This window comes from Cyclopterus lumpus, chromosome 18 (genome assembly GCF_009769545.1).
Source record: "Cyclopterus lumpus isolate fCycLum1 chromosome 18, fCycLum1.pri, whole genome shotgun sequence".
Lineage (NCBI taxonomy): Eukaryota > Metazoa > Chordata > Actinopteri > Perciformes > Cyclopteridae > Cyclopterus > Cyclopterus lumpus.
Genome location: NC_046983.1, coordinates 8,876,620 through 8,899,013, shown reverse-complemented (window position 1 = coordinate 8,899,013; position 22,394 = coordinate 8,876,620). Strand labels below are relative to the sequence as shown.

General features: G+C 47.9%; 2 protein-coding genes and 2 long non-coding RNA genes across 4 annotated transcripts; 1 reads left to right on the top strand and 3 right to left on the bottom strand.

The window, feature by feature from the left end:
* Window positions 1-1,145, top strand: LOC117747667. Its single transcript, XR_004611451.1, has 4 exons — window positions 1-198; window positions 430-491; window positions 583-731; window positions 819-1,145. It is a non-coding gene; the product is annotated as an uncharacterized LOC117747667 (long non-coding RNA).
* A 5,258-nt stretch (window positions 1,146-6,403) lies between these two features.
* LOC117747658 (ice-structuring glycoprotein-like) lies at window positions 6,404-8,854 on the bottom strand. The gene is made up of 7 exons (XM_034557066.1): window positions 8,502-8,854; window positions 8,323-8,387; window positions 8,027-8,205; window positions 7,374-7,693; window positions 7,072-7,133; window positions 6,828-6,976; window positions 6,404-6,740 (listed from the first exon to the last, which is right to left on the bottom strand). Exons 1-7 carry the CDS (start codon window positions 8,763-8,765, stop codon window positions 6,643-6,645), a joined length of 1,137 nt encoding a protein of 378 aa, XP_034412957.1. The 5' UTR covers window positions 8,766-8,854; the 3' UTR covers window positions 6,404-6,642.
* Window positions 8,855-9,979: 1,125 nt separating this feature from the next.
* LOC117748149 (mucin-2-like) lies at window positions 9,980-11,099 on the bottom strand (the record flags this gene model as incomplete). Its single annotated transcript, XM_034557782.1, has 2 exons — window positions 9,980-10,003; window positions 10,176-11,099. Coding segments are annotated over 2 exons (948 nt in total), but the record flags the coding sequence as incomplete, so codon positions are not given.
* A 7,813-nt stretch (window positions 11,100-18,912) lies between these two features.
* Window positions 18,913-20,531, bottom strand: LOC117747676. The gene is made up of 3 exons (XR_004611460.1): window positions 20,418-20,531; window positions 19,137-19,196; window positions 18,913-19,003 (listed from the first exon to the last, which is right to left on the bottom strand). It is a non-coding gene; the product is annotated as an uncharacterized LOC117747676 (long non-coding RNA).
* Window positions 20,532-22,394: the final 1,863 nt, after the last annotated feature.

Below are 22,394 nucleotides of genomic sequence, written 5' to 3'. Positions count from 1 at the left end.
ACGGCAGCACCGACAACAACGGCAGCACCAACTACAGCTGCCAGTGCTTTAACTACAGTTGCCAGTGCTGCAACTACAGTTACCCCTACAACAAGGCTATTGGTTACTTTCAGATCTCAAGGAGAGACATTTACAAGTGATTTGCAGGTTCCATCATCTGCAGCGTTTCAAAATCGAGCCGCATTGATAGAGTCAACAGTAAGTAATAGATGATAGATTGTTTGTTTTTTCAAAATTGGCAGCAAATAAGAGTTTTCAAATTAAAAAATATTTAATTTACAGCAAATAGGACACAGATACATTATCTGGTAGTCATTGAAAACATTACTACCCGCAGTTGTAGTTGAATTAAAAAGATATGGCACAATTAAAGAAACAGAAGCAAATGAAATAAATGTAGTAACAAAGGATTTGTTTGTATTTCTGCAGCTCAAACCTTTACTCAAAGAAGCTTTTCCTTCCTTACACAATATTACTGTGATTTCATTCAGGTAATTTGTTCATGTTATTAAGATAAAATCATGCACTAATCATGAATTTATACAAATTAAACAATCTAATATTTTGTAATTCCTTTTGCAGCGAAGGATCAATCATCCAAAACGTAGTCATTGAATTTTTATCAACATCTGCTCCTAATGGCACTGAGATTGGAAAGGTTTTTGCCGCTGCATCTTGTATCATCAGAACCTTCAACATTGACACATTCTCCATTTCTGTGGATGGCACACGTAAGCAATATTGAATACTACCACTTTTTTATATCATCGATTCCTTTTTTGTATTATTTAAAGCAATGTCTTGTTTTCTTTTCTCAGTCTTTACACAGGTTTCAAGTGGAGTAAGCCACAACATCAGTCTCATCACTGCATCCTTCCTTGTGCTGATGTCATGGATCCTGTCAAGCCAGCAATAGCATCATTGCTGATTACCGTTTGAATTGGCTTTATTGCATGACTGCCATCACTTGCATGACAAATTACTTCTTGATTCTTGTCGAAGAAGTCTTGTACAGCGTCATATATACTTACTATCACATTTTATTTTGAAATTACGGAACATATTTATGACAGTGGATTAGGTTTATGTCAATCTTAACACGTTTCTGGGTGGGAATGTCCAGGATCCTTCACCGAGCAGAACGACACAGCAAGACTAATAATCCACACGAAATACCATTAAGCCCTGAGAAAATGGGTTCTAGCAATATTCAACCTAATGACAGTGACTAATCTTTTCACATGTGTCACGCCAAAACGTAAACAAGTACAAGTGGAAAAGTCAGAATGCAGTTGTAGCTCTAGATTTCACACTGTTGTGCAGTTATAGTCTTCTTGGTCTTCTTCTGTTGTCCAAAAATGCAACTAAAATGTTAGGTTTCACTTCATTCCATATCATTACATTACATTGCATAGCAATATCAGAGAGCATATTGTAAAGGGAACATGTGTCTAAAGCTAATTGAAGGAACAACACTGCAGGTCATCATGAGTCGTGGAACCAACCGTGAACCAAATAGGCCTAGAGTGTTATCATCATTATATATACGGCATATATGTCAAAATATTGCAGTCAATTTGTTTTATTTATTCAAGGTGTATTTATTGTATTCATGCATAGCTGAATTCTGTGAGATTTCTAAATGTTTGTACAATAGTTATCAGAAACTTTACAATAATCAGAATAAAAAGTCTTTGAAGAATTTAAATCATCTCTCGTTTGATGCTTTGCAAATTTGGTGGGAAGTTTATCAGGGAATGATTAATGTCTTACAATGAGCCTCAGCTGTTGGTGTGTCAGTTAATCAGGTTTGTTAAGAAGGAGAACTGGGAGGGGTGCAAAGTGTACTTGCCTATGAGATTATTCTATCTATTCACACACCACCAGACACGTTGTTATTAAATCAGCACCAGAAGCGCGCATTTTTATTTTCATGAATAGGAAGCATTTTAATAGACAGGTAGGTTGTGAAAGACTTAAGGCTATCACTTTAACCCTTGTATGGTGTTCGGGTCTGTGGGACCCGTTTTCATTTTTCATCGAAACAAAAACAATATGATTCATTATTTTTTTAAGCTCAAACTTAATGGCCTTGGCTCATTTTCTGCGAAGAACATATATCAGACAACATTTTCATCGACCGCACACCGTAACCCCCCCCTACACATTTATATTACACACAGGGTGTTCGGGTCCACTGAACCCGGGAAATAAAAGTGTGGACATTGTAGGTCCTGTGTACCTTCAGTCTGTCCTCCTCATGTCTGGGCCTGCTGTAAGTGTGTGTGTGTGTGTGTGTGTGTGTGTGTGTGTGTGTGTGTGCGTTTGCGTGTGCGTGTGCGTGTGCGTGTGCGTGTGCGTGTGCGTGTGCGTGTGCGTGCATCGTACAAGCTGGGACAGGAGCTTCTAAAGAGGAAGCTGACCATGGTAGGAACGATGAGAAAAAAACGGTCTGAGCTCCCTCCTCAATTGCTGCCTACAAAGAACAGGCCTGTCAACTCGTCCAAGTTTGTCTACACGGCTGACACGTCCCTGGTATCCTATGTGCCAAAGAAAACCAAGAATGTGGTACTCATGAGTACACTGCACAGGGAATCTGTGGCCTGGAGCATCAGAAACCAGAGATAATCATGGACTACAATGCCACAAAAGGAGGGGTGGACAACATGGACAAGCTGGTGTCTGCCTACAGCTGCAAGAGGAGGACCCTACGCTGGCCACTGGTTATTTTCTTTGACATTCTGGACATCTCGGCGTACAACGCCTTTGTCATCTGGATGGCATTGAACCCAGAGTGGAACAGGGGGAAGCTCCAGAGGAGACGCCTCTTTCTTGAGGAACTTGGAAAGGCACTGGTGAAACAACAAATCCTGAGAAGACAGCATGTTCCGAGAACCTCAGCCTCTGCAGCCACCGTGAGGAGGATTCAGGAGGACAATGTGTGATGCTGTTGCAGTATATGTTTGACACTCATACCTTGCGAGACAGAGGTTTTAGTAAAATTCATGATCTTTTCATCTTTCTAGGTTGCGGCCGGCAGCAACAAAAAGAAACGCTGCGAAGTGTGTGACATGCATCAAGTGCAAGAAGTACATATGCAACACACACACAGTAAAACTCTGCCACTCATGTGTTGAATAGGCTGGTGTTGTATAGGCTGGTATGAAAAGGTAATGTTTTCAACAATGTAATGTGTTCAATGTAAACTTTGTGTTGTGTTATGTAAAATGACCTGATTACTAATGAAATTCAGTGAAATTCAAATAAATAAAAATCAATTGTTATGAGCAACCTTGCTACATTTGTAAATGTGTTGAATTTTGTCCACTCACATCATGATTATAATTGATTTTCTTGATTTTATCAACAAAACCCCCAAAAACGAGTAGCACTTTAATTTGTAAATGTGTGATAACAAAGTTAAAGGGCAAATATTAACCATGTTTGCTGTTTATATTGCTTCTAATTGGGTTGAAGAAAACATCTGTTGAGTAATTTAACATAAAATAGTTTGATTGTGTTGAATTAAATACACCCAAAAATACGGCGGGTCCAACAGACCCACAACACCTGCTGAGTAACAAAACAATGAACACCATACAAGGGTTAAGCCCTGAGAAAATGGGTTCTAGCAATATTTAACCTAATGACAGTGACTAATCTTTTCACATGTGTCACGCCAAAACGTAAACAAGTACAAGTGGAAAAGTCAGAATGCAGTTGTAGCTCTAGATTTCACACTGTTGTGCAGTTATAGTCTTCTTGGTCTTCTTCTGTTGTCCAAAAATGCAACTAAAATGTTAGGTTTCACTTCATTCCATATCATTACATTACATTGCAAAGCAATATCAGAGAGCATATTGTCAAGGGAACATGTGTCTAAAGCTAATTGAAGGAACAACACTGCAGGTCATCATGAGTCGTGGAACCAACCGTGAACCAAATAGGCCTAGAGTGTTATCATCATTATATATACGGCATATATGTCAAAATATTGCAGTCAATTTGTTTTATTTATTCAAGGTGTATTTATTTTATTCATGCATAGCTGAATTCTGTGAGATTTCTAAATGTTTGTACAATAGTTGTCAGAAACTTTACAATGATCAGAATAAAAAGTCTTTGAAGAATTTAAATCATCTCTCGTTTGATGCTTTGCAAATTTGCTGGGAAGTTTATCAGGGAATGATTAATGTCTTACAATGAGCCTCAGCTGTTGGTGTGTCAGTTAATCAGGTTTGTTAAGAAAGAGAACTGGGAGGGGTGCAAAGTGTACTTGCCTATGAGATTATTCTATCTATTCACACACCACCAGACACGTTGTTATTAAATCAGCACCAGAAGCACCCATTTTTCATTTTCATGAATAGGAAGCATTTTAATAGATAGGTAGGTTGTGAAAGACTTAATGCTACCACTTTAAGATAATATATTTTTATTTATCATGCATCTTCTTAGAACTTGCCATTTACTCTTTATTTCTAAAGGTCTCCTTTTAAAATTGACAAAGAAGCCATTTCTGTTTTCTTAGAGGCAAGCATACACACACTTTATAAGAACAACAAATGTTGCATTGATGTCCATTAAAAAAGAAAAATATGCGTACATGACTTTCAAAAAATGAACAATTGAATCAAATTGTGAATTTTCAAACCAAAGCTTGTCTGGTAGTTTGTCGTCCTAGCAGGACAGACACAAGTACAATATCAACTATGAAGGGTGCTCTGTTTATCTGCTGCAGTAGCCCACAGAAGGTAGAAAATACACACAAGTATTAATGTACATGGAGTGAGTCGTAAATGCTCTTTCAGATACCAAGATGATGCTGGACGCACTGAGGCCTGAGGACTGCTCAGGAATGTGGACAGGGGTTGGGTTGACTGACACCTAACATGGAGAAAGAGAAATAACAACAGAACGAGGTCTTGTCCAATCGATGGACTGGAAGAGGATGAAGGGGGGCTTGACTTTAAGCTTACAAAGCTGGAAAATGTGGAAGATCAGGAGATCTCTTTGTGCCGACTGCCGGGCAGGTAAAACGATCTACGCCGGTCTGCCTGGGGCCGGGCACTGGATCTCTGTCCCATGGGATATATGTTGTGTAGTTATTGTTGTGATTCAATTTGTAATTGTGTTCGCTGTACTTTTTATATAGATCATTTTTATTGTATTTGGCTCAATTCTGTTGACCAGGCAACTACAACAGTGGGGAGGACTAGTTTAAGTTCAGTCACAAAACCCTTAAACTTCAGAAAACTTGAGTACAATAATAATATACGTACATATGAATACAATAAATTTGACATCTACTTTTCACCCATACAAAACATTTAGGAACAGTGGACTCTGCATAGTAATGTCAGGATCTGTAGTTATATGTTGTGTTTCCTGTTTTATTTTGAAGTCAGTGTTGGTCCATCCTGGTTAGATCCATAGTGATTGCTTGTGTTGGACCTGTTATTCTTCAATTTAAGTAATTCCACTGGTTAAGTGAAGAATAAAGTTTCTTTTCAACGTTGTTGGCATTTGGGTCCTGTCTCTCATGTCAGGATTCTTTGGTTCATTTTGTGAAAGTCATCTGGACCATTATTTATTCTTTAATGAAGACCACTGCAGCATGTTTTGTTCTTTTAAAGTGTGTTTACCATTGCCTTTTTAAAAGGAGAACTTTAGTAACATACTAACTTTAATAAGTGAATAGCAAGTTTCTGAGAAGATGTATAATAAATACAAAAAATATTATCTTAATATGGTAGCCTTTAGTCTTTCACAACCTAGCTGTCTTTTAAATTGCTTCTTATTTGTGAGAGTTATTTCTGAAAATAAACAAAGGGTGCTGCTGGTGTTCACTTTAAGGTGATTTAATATCAATGTGTCTGGTGGTGTTTGAATAGATGGAAGAATCTCAAAGTTAAAGTACACTTTGCACCCCTCCCAGTTCTCTTTCTTAACAAACCTGATTAACTGACACACCAACAGCTGAGGCTCATTGTAAGACATTAATCATTCCCTGATAAACTTCCCACCAAATTTGCAAAGCATCATACGAGAGATGATTTAAATTCTTCAAAGACTTTTTATTCTGATCATTGTAAAGTTTCTGACAAATATTGTACAAACATTTAGAAATCTCACAGAATACAGCTATTCATGAATAAAATAAATACACCTTGAATAAATAAAACAAATTGACAGTGCAATATTTTGACATATATGCCGTATATATAATGATGATAACACTCTAGGCCTATTTGGTTCACGGTGGGTTACACGACTCATGATGACCTGCAGTGTTGTTCCTTCAATTAACTTTAGCCACAATATGCTCTCTGATATTGCTATGCAATGTAATGTTATGATATGGAATGAAGTGAAACGTAACATTTTAGTTGCATTTTTGGACAACAAAAGAGTCGTTCTGCTCGGTGAAGGATCCTGGACATTCCCACCCAGAAACGTGTTAAGATTGACGCCAACCTAATCCACTGTGATAAATATGTTCCGTAATTTCAAAATAAAATGTGATAGTAAGTATATATGACGCTGTACAAGACTTCTTCGACAAGAATCAAGAAGTAATTTTTCATGCCAGTGATGGCAGTCATGCAATAAAGCCAATTCAAACGGTAATCAGCAATGATGCTATTGCTGGCTTGACAGGATCCATGACATCAGCACAAGGAAGGATGCAGTGATGAGACTGATGTTGTGGCTTACTCCACTTGAAACCTGTGTAAAGACTGAGAAAAGAAAACAAGACATTGCTTTAAATAATACAAAAAAGGAATTGATAATATAAAAAAGTGGTAGTATTCAATATTGCTTACGTGTGCCATCCACAGAAATGGAGAATGTGTCAATGTTGAAGGTTCTGATGATACAAGATGCAGCGGCAAAAACCTTTCCAATCTCAGTGCCATTAGGAGCAGATGTTGATAAAAATTCAATGACTACGTTTTGGATGATTGATCCTTCGCTGCAAAAGGAATTACAAAATATTATATTGTTTAATTTGTATAAATTCATGATTAGTGCTCTTAAGATTTTATCTTAATAACATGAACAAATTACCTGAATGAAATCACAGAAATATTGTGGAACGAAGGAAAGGCTTCTTTGAGTAAAGGTTTGAGCTGCAGAAATACAAACAAATCCTTTGTTACTACATTTATTTAATTTGTTTCTGTTTCTTTACTTGTGCATTGTATTTTTAATTCACCCACAACTGCCGGTAGTAACACTATTCCAATGTTTTCAATGACTACCAGATAATGTATCTGTGTCCTATTTGCTGTAAATTAAATAATTTTTAATTTGAAAACTCTTATTTGCTGCCAATTTTCAAAAAAAACAATCTATCATCTATTACTTACTGTTGACTCTATCAATGCGGATCGATTTTGAAACGTTGCAGATGATGGAACCAGCAAATCACTTGTAAATGTCTCTCCTTGAGATCTGAATGTAACCAATAGCCTTGTTGTAGGGGTAACTGTAGTTGCAGCACTGGCAGCTGTAGTTGCAGCACTGGCAGCTGTAGTTGCAGCACTGGCATCTGTAGTTGCAGCACTGGCAGCTGTAGTTGCAGCACTGGCAGCTGTAGTTGCAGCACTGGCAGCTGTAGTTGCAGCACTGGCAGCTGTAGTTGCAGCAATGTTGGGGGATGTAGTTGTCGAATTTAATACAGTTGTTTCTTCAAAAAAAGAGGAAAAAAAGATGGAATAAATGAATAATGGTAGTAATAATAGTCCCTTCTCTTGAACAAACAAACACATGTGTAAATCTTTGCTAAGTCACAGTTAAGGTCACTGTGGACTTTATGGTAATTATGATTTTAAATGCTCATTGCGAAACCAGCAATTTGGAAACAAAAGATCAGGGCCCTATTTCTATAATTTCGCGGATGAGATTACACAAGCGAGGCTTTTCGATTTCTCACATTTATAGATGAATTACAAATTACATGGGATATATTTCTTTCCGTTAACAACTGTAGGAGTGAAATGCAGGCTTAGTGTTTACTTACGAAGTACAGTGACGGAAGCGGCAACAAAAGTGACGTTAAAGGTACTGTTAGACACAGCGTCTATTAAGGTTTTTGCAACATCTGCAGCCTTTGGGATTTCTTGAGTCGAATTAGTTTGAGCGAACACAACCCCGAACTTTGCATTAGTCTGACCCGCTCGGGATGTGTTGGAAGATTCGCTGCATCATGAAAGAAAATAAATGTATCAAATAATATTAACATTACATCTGTAATATTACATTTTTCTTTCATTTTAACATTTAAACATTGTGAACTCTCAACATAGTAAATGTTACCTGAATTCAATCACATAACAGACGTTGAAACTGTTGCCATATTTGGCACTGAAGATGCCATTACACTATAGGAATAAAGAAAATAGAAAAAAACAAACAAGTTAAAAAAAGGTAATCTCCAAATTAAGTGAAGAACTGCAAAAGCAACAAAGAGAAAAATATTGAGAGTAAGTACTAACCACATCTATGAATCTTGCCTCAAGATCAATATATTGCGTGCTGCTTGTATTATTGAGTTCTTCTAAATATGGTTCATCGATGTCTGTTGAGAGGATCACAACTGTGGGAGCTTCAATAGTTGCTGTAAGCGCAGGAGTTGTTGTTGGTGCAGGAATCATTGCAGGTGTTGTTGGCGCTGGAGTTGTTGTAGGTGCGGCCGTTGTTGTTGGGGCTGTTGTTATCAGTGCCGCCATTGTTGTCGGTGCCATCGTTGTCGGTGCCATCGTTGTTGTCGGTGCGGCCGTTGTAATCGGGGGAGCTGTTGTTATCGGTGCGGCTGTTGTTGTTAATGCGGCTGTTGTTGTTGGGGCGGCTGTTGTTGTCGGTGCCGCCGTTGTTGTCGGGGCAGCTGTTGTTGTCGGTGACGCCGTTGTTGGTGCGGCCGTTGTTGGTGCGGCCGTTGTTGTCGGTGATGCCGTTGCTGGTGCGGCTGTTGTTGTTGGTGCGGCTGTTGTTGTTGGTGTGGCCGTTGTTGTCGGTGATGCCGTTGCTGGTGCGGCCGTTGTTGTCGGTGCCGCTGTTGTTATCGGTGCGGCTGTTGTTGTTGGTGCGGCTGTTGTTGTTGGTGTGGCCGTTGTTGTCGGTGATGCCGTTGCTGGTGCGGCTGTTGTTGTTGGTGCGGCTGTTGTTGTTGGTGTGGCCGTTGTTGTCGGTGATGCCGTTGCTGGTGCGGCCGTTGTTGTCGGTGCCGCTGTTGTTATCGGTGCGGCTGTTGTTGTTGGTGCGGCTGTTGTTGGTGTGGCTGTTGTTGTTGGGGCGGCTGTTGTTGTCGGTGCCGCCGTTGTTGTCGGGGCAGCTGTTGTTGTCGGTGACGCCGTTGTTGGTGCGGCCGTTGTTGGTGCGGCCGTTGTTGTTATCGGTGCGGCTGTTGTTGTTGGTGCGGCTGTTGTTGTTGGTGTGGCCGTTGTTGTCGGTGATGCCGTTGCTGGTGCGGCCGTTGTTGTCGGTGCCGCTGTTGTTATCGGTGCGGCTGTTGTTGTTGGTGCGGCTGTTGTTGGTGTGGCCGTTGTTGTCGGTGCGGCTGTTGTTGTTGGTGACGCCGTTGTTGGTGCGGCCGTTGTTGTTGGTGCCGATGTTGTCGGTGCCGATGTTGTTATCGGTGCGGCTGTTGTTGTTGGTGTGGCCGTTGTTGTCGGTGCGGCTGTTGTTGTTGGTGACGCCGTTGTTGGTGCGGCCGTTGTTGTCGGTGCCAATGTTGTTGCCAATGTTGTTATCGGTGCGGCTGTTGTTGTTGTTGTCGGGGCAGCTGTTGTTGTCGGTGCAGTCGTTGTTGTCAGTGCGGCCGTTGTTATCGGGGGAGCTGTTGTTGTCGGTGCCGCCGTTGTTGTCGGTGCAGCTGTTGTTGTTGGTGCGGCTGTTGTTGTTGGTGCGGCCGTTGTTGTTATCGGTGCGGCTGTTGTTGTTGGTGCGGCCGTTGTTATCGGGGGAGCTGTTGTTGTCAGGGCAGCTGTTGTTGGGGCGGCTGTTGTTGTCGGTGCGGCCGTTGTTGTTGGTGTGGCCGTTGTTGTCGGTGCGGCTGTTGTTGTTGGGGCGGCCGTTGTTGTTGGTGTAGCCGTTGTTGTCGGTGCGGCTGTTGTTGTTGGTGACGGCGTTGTTGGTGCGGCCGTTGTTGTTTGTGCCGATGTTGTGTGTGCCGATGTTGTTATCGGTGCGGCTGTTGTTGTTGGTGCGGCTGTTGTTGTTGGTGCGGCCGTTGTTGTTATCGGTGCGGCTGTTGTTGTTGGTGCGGCCGTTGTTATCGGGGGAGCTGTTGTTGTCAGGGCAGCTGTTGTTGGGGCGGCTGTTGTTGTCGGTGCGGCCGTTGTTGTTGGTGTGGCCGTTGTTGTCGGTGCGGCTGTTGTTGTTGGGGCGGCCGTTGTTGTTGGTGTGGCCGTTGTTGTCGGTGCGGCTGTTGTTGTTGGGGCGGCTGTTGTTGTTGGTGCGGCCGTTGTTGTAGGGGCGGCTGTTGTTGTTGGTGCGGCTGTTGTTGTTGGTGCGGCCGTTGTTGTTATCGGTGCGGCTGTTGTTGTTGGTGCGGCTGTTGTTGTTGGTGCAGCTGTTGTTGTTGGTGTGGCCGTTGTTATCGGTGCGGCTGTTGTTGTTGGTGACGCCGTTGTTGGTGCGGCCGTTGTTGTCGGTGCCGATGTTGTTATCGGTGCGGCTGTTGTTGTTGGGGCGGCTGTTGTTGTCGGTGCCGCCGTTGTTGTCGGGGCAGCTGTTGTTGTCGGTGCAGTCGTTGTTGTCAGTGCGGCCGTTGTTATCGGGGGAGCTGTTGTTGTCGGTGCCGCCGTTGTTGTCGGGGCAGCTGTTGTTGTCGGTGCGGCCGTTGTTATCGGGGAAGCTGTTGTTGTCGGCGTCGCCGCTATTGTTGTCGGTGCGGCCGTTGTTGTCGGTGCCGCCGTTGTTGTCAGTGCCGCCGTTGTTGTTGGTGCGGCTGTTGTTGTTGGGGCCGCCGTTGTTGTCGGTGCCACCGTTGTTGTCGGAGCGGCTGTTGTTGTTGGTGTGGCCGTTGTTGTCGGTGCGGCTGTTGTTGTTGGTGTGGCCGTTGTTGTCGGTGCCGCCGTTGTTGTTGGTGCGGCTGTTGTTGTTGGTGCGGCCGATGTTGTCGGTGCTGCTGTTGTTGTTGGAGCGGCTGTTGTTGTCGGTGCCGCCGTTGTTGTCGGGGCAGCTGTTGTTGTCGGTTCCGCCGTTGTTGTTGGTGCGGCTGTTGTTGTCGGTGCGGCTGTTGTTGTTGGTGTGGCAGTTGTTGTCGGTGCCGCTGTTGTTGTCGGAGCGGCTGTTGTTGTCGGTTCCGCCGTTGTTGTCGGGGCAGCTGTTGTTGTCGGTTCCGCCGTTGTTGTCGGTTCCGCCGTTGTTGTTGGAGCGGCTGTTGTTGTCGGAGCGGCTGTTGTTGTTGGTGGGGCCGTTGTTGTCGGTGCCGCTGTTGTTGTTGGCGCCGCCGACATTGTTGTCGGTGCGGCCGTTGTTGTCGGTGCCGCCGTTGTTGTCAGTGCCGCCGTTGTTGTTGGTGCGGCTGTTGTTGTTGGGGCCGCCGTTGTTGTTGGTGCGGCTGTTGTTGTTGAGGCGGCCGTTGTTGTCGGTGCCGCTGTTGTTGTCGGAGCGGCTGTTGTTGTTGGTGGGGCCGTTGTTGTCAGTGCCGCCGTTGTTGTTGGTGCGGCTGTTGTTGTTGGGGCAGCCGTTGTTGTTGGTGCGGCTGTTGTTGTTGAGGCGGCCGTTGTTGTCGGTGCCGCTGTTGTTGTCGGAGCGGCTGTTGTTGTTGGTGGGGCCGTTGTTGTCGGTGCCGCCGTTGTTGTCGGAGCGGCTGTTGTTGTTGGTGTGGCCGTTGTTGTCGGTGCGGCTGTTGTTGTTGGTGTGGCCGTTGTTGTCGGTGCCGCCGTTGTTGTTGGTGCGGCTGTTGTTGTTGAGGCGGCCGTTGTTGTCGGTGCCGCTGTTGTTGTCGGAGCGGCTGTTGTTGTTGGTGGGGCCGTTGTTGTCGGTGCCGCCGTTGTTGTTGGTGCGGCTGTTGTTGTCGGTGCGGCCGTTGTTGTTGGTGTGGCAGTTGTTGTCGGTGCCGCTGTTGTTGTCGGAGCGGCTGTTGTTGTTGGTGTGGCAGTTGTTGTCGGTGCCGCTGTTGTTGTCGGAGCGGCTGTTGTTGTGGGTGTGGCCGTTGTTGTCGGTGCCTCTGTTGTTGTCGGTGCGGCTGTTGTTGTTGGGGTGGCTGTTGTTGTCGGTGCAACCGTTGTTGTTGGGGCAGCTGTTGTTGTCGGAGCAGCTGTTGTTGTCGGGGCAGATGTTGTTGTCGGTGCCGCTGTTGTTGTTGGTGCGGCCGTTGTTGTCGGTGCGGCCGTTGTTGTCGGGGCAGCTGTTGTTGTCGGGGCAGCTGTTGTTGTCGGTGCGGCTGTTGTTGTTGGTGTGGCCGTTGTTGTTGGTGCGGCTGTTGTTGTCGGAGCGGCTGTTGTTGTCGGGGCAGCCGTTGTTGTCGGGGCAGCTGTTGTTGTCGGAGCGGCTGTTGTTGTCGGTGCCGCCGTTGTTGTTGGTGCGGCCGTTGTTGTTGGTGCGGCCGTTGTTGTTGGTGCGGCCGTTGTTGTCGGTGCAGCTGTTGTTGTTGGGGCGGCTGTTGTTGTTTGTGTGGCCGTTGTTGTTGGGGAAGCTGTTGTTGTTGGGGCGGCTGTTGTTGTCGGTGCAGCTGTTGTTGTCGGTGCAGCCGTTGTTGTCGGTGCGGCCGTTGTTGTCGGTGCGGCCGTTGTTGTTGGGGCGGCTGTTGTTGTCGGTGCTGCCGTTGTTGAAGGGGCAGCCGTTGTTGTCGGGGCAGTTGTTGTTGTTGGGGCGGCTGTTGTTGTCGGAGCGGCTGTTGTTGTCGGTGCCGCCGTTGTTGTTGGTGCGGCCATTGTTGTTGGTGCGGCCGTTGTTGTCGGGGCAGCTGTTGTTGTTGGGGCGGCTGTTGTTGTCGGTGCCGCCGTTGTTGTCGGTGCGGCCGTTGTTGTCGGTGCCGCTGTTGTTGTCGGTGCCGCCGTTGTTGTCGGTGCTGCAGTTGTTGTTGGTGCGGCCGTTGTTGTTGGTGCGGCCGTTGTTGTCGGGGCAGCTGTTGTTGTTGGGGCGGCTGTTGTTGTCGGAGCAGCCGTTGTTGTCGGGGCAGCTGTTGTTGTCGGTGCCGCCGTTGTTGTCGGTGCGGCCGTTGTTGTTGGTGCGGCCGTTGTTGTCGGTGCAGCCGTTGTTGTCGGTGCAGCCGTTGTTGTCGGTGCGGCCGTTGTCGTCGGTGCCGCTGTTGTTGTCGGTGCCGCAGTTGTTGTTGGGGCGGCTGTTGTTGTTGGTGTGGCCGTTGTAGTTGGGGCAGCTGTTGTTGTTGGGGCGGCCGTTGTTGTTGGTGCGGCCGTTGTTGTTGGTGCAGCCGTTGTTGTTGGTGCGGCCGTTGTTGTTGGTGCGGCCGTTGTTGTCGGTGCGGCCGTTGTTGCCGGTGCCGCTGTTGTTGTCGGTGCCGCAGTTGTTGTCGGGGCGGCTGTTGTTGTCGGTGCAGCTGTTGTTGTCAGTGCAGCCGTTGTTGTCAGTGCAGCCGTTGTTGTCGGTGCGGCCGTTGTTGTTGGGGCTGCTGTTGTTGTCGGTGCTGCCGTTGTTGTCGGGGCAGCCGTGGTTGTCGGGGCAGCCGTTGTTGTCGGGGCAGCTGTTGTTGTTGGGGTGGCTGTTGTTGTCGGTGCCGCTGTTGTTGTCGGTGCCGCCGTTGTTGTTGGTGCGGCCGTTGTTGTCGGTGCCGCTGTTGTTGTCGGTGCCGCAGTTGTTGTCGGGGCGGCTGTTGTTGTTGGTGTGGCCGTTGTTGTTGGGGAAGCTGTTGTTGTTGGGGCGGCTGTTGTTGTCGGTGCAGCCGTTGTTGTTGGTGCGGCCGTTGTTGTCGGAGCGGCTGTTGTTGTTGGTGTTGCCGTTGTTGTCGGTGCTGCCGTTGTTGTCGGTGCAGCCGTTGTTGTGGGAGCGGCTGTTGTTGTTGGTGTTGCCGTTGTTGTCGGTGCTGCCGTTGTTGTCGGTGCCGCCGTTGTTGTCGGTGCCGCCGTTGTTGTCGGTGCCGCCGTTGTTGTCGGTGCCGCTGTTGTTGTCGGTGCCGCCGTTGTTGTCGGTGCCGCCGTTGTTGTCGGTGCGGCCGTTGTTGTCGGGGCAGCTGTTGTTGTTGGGGCGGCTGTTGTTGTCGGAGCAGCTGTTGTTGTCGGTGCCGCCGTTGTTGTCGGTGCCGCCGTTGTTGTTGGTGCGGCCGTTGTTGTCGGTGCCGCCGTTGTTGTTGGTGCCGCCGTTGTTGTCGGTGCCGCCGTTGTTGTTGGTGCGGCCGTTGTTGTCGGGGCAGCTGATGTTGTTGGGGCGGCTGTTGTTGTCGGAGCAGCCGTTGTTGTCGGGGCAGCCGTTGTTGTCGGGGCAGCTGTTGTTGTCGGTGCCGCCGTTGTTGTCGGTGCTGCCGTTGTTGTTGGTGCGGCCGTTGTTGTTGGTGCGGCCGTTGTTGTTGGTGCGGCCGTTGTTGTCGGGGCGGCTGTTGTTGTTGGGGCTGCTGTTGTTGTCGGTACCGCTGTTGTTGTCGGGGCAGCTGTTGTTGTCGGAGCGGCTGTTGTTGTCGGTGCCGCCGTTGTTGTTGGTGCGGCCGTTGTTGTTGGTGCGGCCGTTGTTGTTGGTGCGGCCGTTGTTGTCGGTGCAGCTGTTGTTGTTGGGGCGGCTGTTGTTGTTTGTGTGGCCGTTGTTGTTGGGGAAGCTGTTGTTGTTGGGGCGGCTGTTGTTGTCGGTGCAGCTGTTGTTGTCGGTGCAGCCGTTGTTGTCGGTGCGGCCGTTGTTGTCGGTGCGGCCGTTGTTGTTGGGGCGGCTGTTGTTGTCGGTGCTGCCGTTGTTGAAGGGGCAGCCGTTGTTGTCGGGGCAGTTGTTGTTGTTGGGGCGGCTGTTGTTGTCGGAGCGGCTGTTGTTGTCGGTGCCGCCGTTGTTGTTGGTGCGGCCATTGTTGTTGGTGCGGCCGTTGTTGTCGGGGCAGCTGTTGTTGTTGGGGCGGCTGTTGTTGTCGGTGCCGCCGTTGTTGTCGGTGCGGCCGTTGTTGTCGGTGCCGCTGTTGTTGTCGGTGCCGCTGTTGTTGTTGGTGCGGCCGTTGTTGTTGGTGCGGCCGTTGTTGTCGGGGCGGCTGTTGTTGTTGGGGCTGCTGTTGTTGTCGGTACCGCCGTTGTTGTCGGGGCAGCTGTTGTTGTCGGGGCAGCTGTTGTTGTCGGTGCCGCCGTTGTTGTTGGTGCGGCTGTTGTTGGTGCGGCCGTTGTCGTCGGTGCGGCCGTTGTTGTGGGTGCCGCCGTTGTTGTCGGTGCCGCCGTTGTTGTCGGTGCGGCCGTTGTCGGTGCCGCTGTTGTTGTCGGCGCCGCTGTTGTTGTTGGTGTGGCTGTTGTTGGTGTGGCTGTTGTTGTTGGGGCGGCTGTTGTTGTCGGTGCGGCTGTTGTTGTCGGGGCGGCTGTTGTTGTCGGTGCCGCTGTTGTTGTCGGGGCGGCTGTTGTTGTCGGTGCGGCCGTTGTCGGTGCCGCTGTTGTTGTCGGCGCCGCTGTTGTTGTTGGTGTGGCTGTTGTTGTTGGTGTGGCTGTTGTTGTTGGTGTGGCCGTTGTTGTTGGGGCGGCTGTTGTTGTCGGTGCCGCTGTTGTTGTTGGGGCGGCTGTTGTTGTCGGTGCGGCTGTTGTTGTCGGTGCCGCTGTTGTTGTCGGTGCCGCCGTTGTTGTCGGTGCGGCCGTTGTCGGTGCCGCTGTTGTTGTCGGCGCCGCTGTTGTTGTTGGTGTGGCTGTTGTTGTTGGTGTGGCTGTTGTTGTCGGTGCGGCTGTTGTTGTTGGGGCGGCTGTTGTTGTCGGTGCGGCTGTTGTTGTCGGTGCCGCTGTTGTTGTCAGGGCGGCTGTTGTTGTCGGTGCCGCCGTTGTTGTCGGTGCCGCCGTTGTTGTCGGTGCCGCCGTTGTCGGTGCCGCTGTTGTTGTCGGCGCCGCTGTTGTTGTTGGTGCGGCCGTTGTTGTAGGTGCGGCCGTTGTTGTTGGTGCGGCCGTTGTTGTAGGTGCGGCGGTTGTTGTCGGTGCGGCCGTTGTTGTTGGGGCGGCTGTTGTTGTCGGTGCGGCTGTTGTTGTCGGGGCGGCTGTTGTTGTCGGTGCCGCTGTTGTTGTCGGGGCGGCCGTTGTTGTCGGTGCAGCTGTTATTGTCGGTGCAGCCGTTGTTGTTGGGGCGGCTGTTGTTGTCGGTGCGGCCGTTGTTGTGGGTGCGGCCGTTGTTGTAGGTGCGGCCGTTGTTGTTGGGGCGGCTGTTGTTGTCGGTGCGGCCGTTGTCGTCGGTGCGGCCGTTGTCGTCGGTGCGGCCGTTGTTGTGGGTGCCGCCGTTGTTGTCGGTGCCGCCGTTGTTGTCGGTGCGGCCGTTGTCGGTGCCGCTGTTGTTGTCGGCGCCGCTGTTGTTGTCGGTGTGGCTGTTGTTGTCGGTGTGGCTGTTGTTGTTGGTGTGGCCGTTGTTGTTGGGGCGGCTGTTGTTGTCGGTGCGGCCGTTGTTGTTGGGGCGGCCGTTGTTGTCGGTGCAGCCGTTGTTGTCGGGGCAGCCGTTGTTGTCGGGGCGGCTGTTGTTGTCGGTGCGGCCGTTGTTGTTGGTGCGGCCGTTGTTGTAGGTGCGGCCGTTGTTGTAGGTGCGGCCGTTGTTGTCGGTGCGGCCGTTGTTGTTGGGGCGGCCGTTGTTGTCGGTGCCGCCGTTGTTGTCGGTGCCGCTGTTGTTGTCGGCGCCGCTGTTGTTGTTGGTGCGGCCGTTGTTGTAGGTGCGGCCGTTGTTGTTGGTGCGGCCGTTGTTGTCGGTGCCGCCGTAGTTGTTGGTGCGGCCGTTGTTGTTGGTGCGGCTGTTGTTGTTGGTGTTGCCGTTGTTGTCGGGGCGGCTGTTGTTGTCGGTGCGGCCGTTGTTGTCGGTGCTGCCGTTGTTGTTGGTGCCGCCGTTGTTGTCGGTGCGGCCGTTGTTGTTGGTGCGGCCATTGTTGTTGGTGCCGCCGTTGTTGTTGGGCCGGCTGTTGTTGTTGGTGCGGCCATTGTTGTTGGTGCCACCGTTGTTGTCGGTGCGGCCGTTGTTGTTGGGGCGGCTGTTGTTGTCGGTGCCACCGTTGTTGTTGGGGCGGCTGTTGTTGTCGGTGCCGCTGTTGTTGTTGGTGCCACTGTTGTTGTTGGTGCGGCCGTTGTTGTTGGGGCGGCTGTTGTTGTCGGTGCGGCCGTTGTCGTCGGTGCGGCCGTTGTCGTCGGTGCGGCCGTTGTCGTCGGTGCGGCCGTTGTCGTCGGTGCGGCCGTTGTTGTGGGTGCCGCCGTTGTTGTCGGTGCCGCCGTTGTTGTCGGTGCCGCCGTTGTTGTCGGTGCGGCCGTTGTCGGTGCCGCTGTTGTTGTCGGCGCCGCTGTTGTTGTTGGGGCGGCTGTTGTTGTCGGTGCGGCTGTTGTTGTCGGGGCGGCTGTTGTTGTCGGTGCCGCTGTTGTTGTCGGTGCCGCCGTTGTTGTCGGTGCCGCCGTTGTTGTCGGTGCGGCCGTTGTCGGTGCCGCTGTTGTTGTTGGTGTGGCTGTTGTTGTTGGTGTGGCTGTTGTTGTTGGTGTGGCTGTTGTTGTTGGTGTGGCCGTTGTTGTTGGGGCGGCTGTTGTTGTCGGTGCCGCTGTTGTTGTTGGGGCGGCTGTTGTTGTCGGTGCGGCTGTTGTTGTCGGGGCGGCTGTTGTTGTCGGTGCCGCTGTTGTTGTCGGGGCGGCTGTTGTTGTCGGTGCCGCCGTTGTTGTCGGTGCCGCCGTTGTTGTCGGTGACGCCGTTGTCGGTGCCGCTGTTGTTGTCGGCGCCGCTGTTGTTGTTGGTGCGGCCGTTGTTGTAGGTGCGGCCGTTGTTGTTGGTGCGGCCGTTGTTGTAGGTGCGGCGGTTGTTGTCGGTGCGGCCGTTGTTGTTGGGGCGGCTGTTGTTGTCGGTGCGGCTGTTGTTGTCGGGGCGGCTGTTGTTGTCGGTGCCGCTGTTGTTGTCGGGGCGGCCGTTGTTGTCGGTGCAGCCGTTATTGTCGGTGCAGCCGTTGTTGTTGGGGCGGCTGTTGTTGTCGGTGCGGCCGTTGTCGTGGGTGCGGCCGTTGTTGTAGGTGCGGCCGTTGTTGTTGGGGCGGCTGTTGTTGTCGGTGCGGCCGTTGTCGTCGGTGCGGCCGTTGTCGACGGTGCGGCCGTTGTTGTGGGTGCCGCCGTTGTTGTCGGTGCCGCCGTTGTTGTCGGTGCGGCCGTTGTCGGTGCCGCTGTTGTTGTCGGCGCCGCTGTTGTTGTCGGTGTGGCTGTTGTTGTCGGTGTGGCTGTTGTTGTTGGTGTGGCCGTTGTTGTTGGGGCGGCTGTTGTTGTCGGTGCAGCTGTTGTTGTTGGGGCGGCTGTTGTTGTCGGTGCGGCTGTTGTTGTCGGGGCGGCTGTTGTTGTCGGTGCCGCTGTTGTTGTCGGGGCGGCTGTTGTTGTCGGGGCGGCTGTTGTTGTCGGTGCAGCCGTTGTTGTCGGTGCAGCCGTTGTTGTCGGGGCGGCCGTTGTTGTTGGGGCGGCTGTTGTTGTCGGTGCGGCCGTTGTTGTCGGTGCCGCCGTTGTTGTCGGTGCCGCTGTTGTTGTGGTCGCCGCTGTTGTTGTTGGTGCGGCCGTTGTTGTAGGTGCGGCCGTTGTTGTTGGTGCGGCCGTTGTTGTAGGTGCGGCGGTTGTTGTCGGTGCGGCCGTTGTTGTTGGGGCGGCTGTTGTTGTCGGTGCGGCTGTTGTTGTCGGGGCGGCTGTTGTTGTCGGTGCCGCTGTTGTTGTCGGGGCGGCCGTTGTTGTCGGTGCAGCCGTTATTGTCGGTGCAGCCGTTGTTGTTGGGGCGGCTGTTGTTGTCGGTGCGGCCGTTGTTGTGGGTGCGGCCGTTGTTGTAGGTGCGGCCGTTGTTGTTGGTGCGGCCGTTGTTGTTGGTGCGGCCGTTGTTGTTGGTGCGGCCGTTGTTGTCGGTGCGGCTGTTGTTGTGGGTGCGGCCGTTGTTGTTGATTCCACTGTTGTATGCGGCACTGGTATGAGTTTTACAAGTAAAATTGGATGAGATGTTGGCAAGGACTTCACCGTAACTTTTTTTGTTTTAGTTCACTAGAACATGTAACTGTGAACCTTTAAAAGTTAGTGATTTAATATCAAACAACTTACCTATCAGAATCAGGAGAATCGATACTATCTTTCCGACATCCATCTTCTCTTTTTCTGAATCTATAAAATTAAACAACAATAAACTTTTTTTAAGACACATCAAAATATTTTGCGCCTCATTCGTTACGTTTTCAATAGATAAAACAATATCTGCAGCAATCAACTTTTTTCTTCATTAATCTTTTTTAATTTATTTTAACAAATTTAACTTAATTTCAATTGGAACAGTGGATATCAATTATTGTTGGGAGAAGGCACAGTTCCCTTCATTAGCCGCAATGTATTTCAATGCAATACAATCGTAAAGACAAACTATGTCTTATTTTGTGATTTCAGAATTTAGTGCTTATACTGAACCCTGTCTGAAAAGTTCCTTCTGATTGAAGAATCAGAAGGAACACCTCACCAACTAATTTCTTCTCATTTACCATCTTCATTTTCTCACGTGTATTTTTCATGAAGATCTTATCCACGTTTGAGCTAATGGAACATGCATGTGTACTTGCAGTACTTCAAAAAGCATAGTACTTAAACAGGCAGGTGCAGCAATCTCTACTGCTCACAAGCATCAACCAGGCTGAAATGTCCTAGAGCTTAGCACTCTTTTTGTGTCATCTGTACTCAAATTCCATGAATTAGAAGGATGAAAAGAGATTGCTGCATGGACCGGTACTGCATTACATTTTTTTGAAATATTTATACTTATTCTTCCCTGATGTACGAATAATGATCATGAGTTAGTAGTACTCTTAAGTTTTACAGTGCAGGATTCTAGTGTGTTTGTATCCAAAACAGTGTATTTTCATCACGCTGTCCAAAGAAAGGTTACACCGACCATTTTAATGGACACAGAGGAAAAATCTTTGAATAAAGATTTTAATTTGGGAAAAACTAGGATTTCAGTCAAAAAGATTGTAGAAGGATAAAATTGCACCTTTTATTGGACACGGATTTGTGCCCTTACTGAGTCATTGACACCAAGGCATTTTCCCCATGTTGCACATAGCTATATAATTATTTTAATTTACGCAAACTTGATATAGATACGCGGCATAAAATGGATTGGTAGATGAACTAATGTAAAATGAAATAATTAATGCTTATTTATGCTTTTGCTTAAATTGACCCTTGCCCAATAAGAGCCAATCAGCTAACTACTGTACAGTAGTAGCGCGAGTACAGTGATTAAATTGCCTGCTGAATTCTCGCAACAATCTCCCTTTCAGATTGTATGGATCTATGTTCTGACAATAATATCAATAGATTTAAGAATGTACTTACCCAAAATGATAAGATATAAGATGAAACGTTATGAATTCCTCCTCTCTTTCTGCTCTCAATGTTTTAAACTATTTCAGTGTCTCATAATTCAGTCCAGGTCACATCTGTCACAGTGCAAACCTTTTACCTTATGTGACAGCCCAAATCTATGAAGGCCTTTATATTGAAACGGAATAAAGGTTAATGACGTAACTCATATGTTGTTTTTTTAACTTGTGATGAAGAGAAAACAAAGTGTATTTTTAATTGCAGCATTCAATCTGTTAGTTCCTTTGGTTATTATCATAGGAAACTCCCTTCTTTTGTCCTGTGAATTTCTGGTGCATGTGAATGTTGAAAGAAGTTCTTCCAGTATGACAGTAAAACAAAGCTATAAATAAAGAGTAGTGACGCAGCAATGGAGCAGAATTTACCATGTTAAATTTCAGCTTTTTTTGAGACCTTTTTAAGACTACACAATGTACATTAATGCCATAATTTCATGTTCATAGTGGCCAAAATATGGAAATATGATTAAAAACCAGTAGAGGATACAGCGTAAGATTATTTCTTACTATATCACACTTTTTCAGACTTGGATAAATGATTTCAAATGTTTTTTTCATTACTGTTGTGGGCTGCTATAGACCCCCATCAGCTACTGCCGAAGCGCTAACTTCTCTGAATCAGCTATTAGCTGAGCTGACCTATAATTAAATAATATTAACTGGTGATCTAAATTGGGATTGGCTAAATTCTAACTCTGATGCCTTCAAAGATTCCTCTGTTTCATTAAATCGTATGCAGCTCATTGAAAGACCCACACACCAATTTAAAATGTCCAGATAAATCATCTTTAATTGACTCGTTCTTGACTAATCTCCACATTATTATTTATAATTTGAGCTACCTCCTCTACCTCTATAGACCATCTTTTCTTAGTTATATAAAGACCTAATAATGTATTTAATTATAAATAAAAGAGTTATTAAAGATTTCACTATCTTTTAATTCAGTCCACGTCACATCTGTCAAATTCCAAATCATTCCCCTTATGTGACACAATAACAAAACGCTTTTACATTGAAATGGAATGAAGTTTAATGACATGATTCATGCATGATATCTTTTTTTAGAAAGAACATCACGATGAATGACATACAAGGGGTGGCTCATTATAATGGCACTCCCTCCCATCTTTTGTTCTGCATTATTTGCATTCCTACTGCGTGAATGGAGAAAGACATTTCACCAGTGTAAAACTAAGCCTTGTTTCAAAGATCGATTTCTGTTATTTGTTATGAACCCAATATCATGACATTTCTGAAACATGGCTCCAGTAAATCATAGATGATGAATTTAAAATTGACAATTTGGTTCTTCATAGAGCGGAAAAAGCTTAGAGAGAAGCAAACAACATTTAAAGGCCTCCCTTTGCTCTGACTATAGGTATAGGTCTATTGGCGAGGTCAAAAATGGGCAAACCGTTGGACCATCAGTGAACTATGTTGAGCAGCAGAGCAAACAGCTGTGGTGAGGGAACCAAGACTGTACCAACCTGTCACTCAAAGTGACCACGCCCTCAATTATGTTTAACTTTAACTGCTGTAAAGTTGGGCCTTTTAATACGAAGCTCAATGGAGATTGACTGTATTTTGGAGCCAACCTCAAGTGGCCATTCGAGGAACTGCATATCTTTGCTCTTCCTTGTTGGCTTTATTTCTCTGCTCCGACTAAGTGTACAAAGTGTATTGCAGCCGACTCAACACAAACATAGTCTTTAGCAGTTAATGTTCACACACACATTTAATTCAGCATGTTTGAAACTGAACAAAGATAAAGATAAAGATAAGATACTGAGGCTTTTATTGTCATTGTTGTTATACAACGGAATTTCGTTTGATGGCCCACAGCCTGCCAGTATCAGGAAACAACAAAGATAGACAATGTACAAGATAAAAAATAAACAAGGATAAACAATGTACAAGATAAAAATAC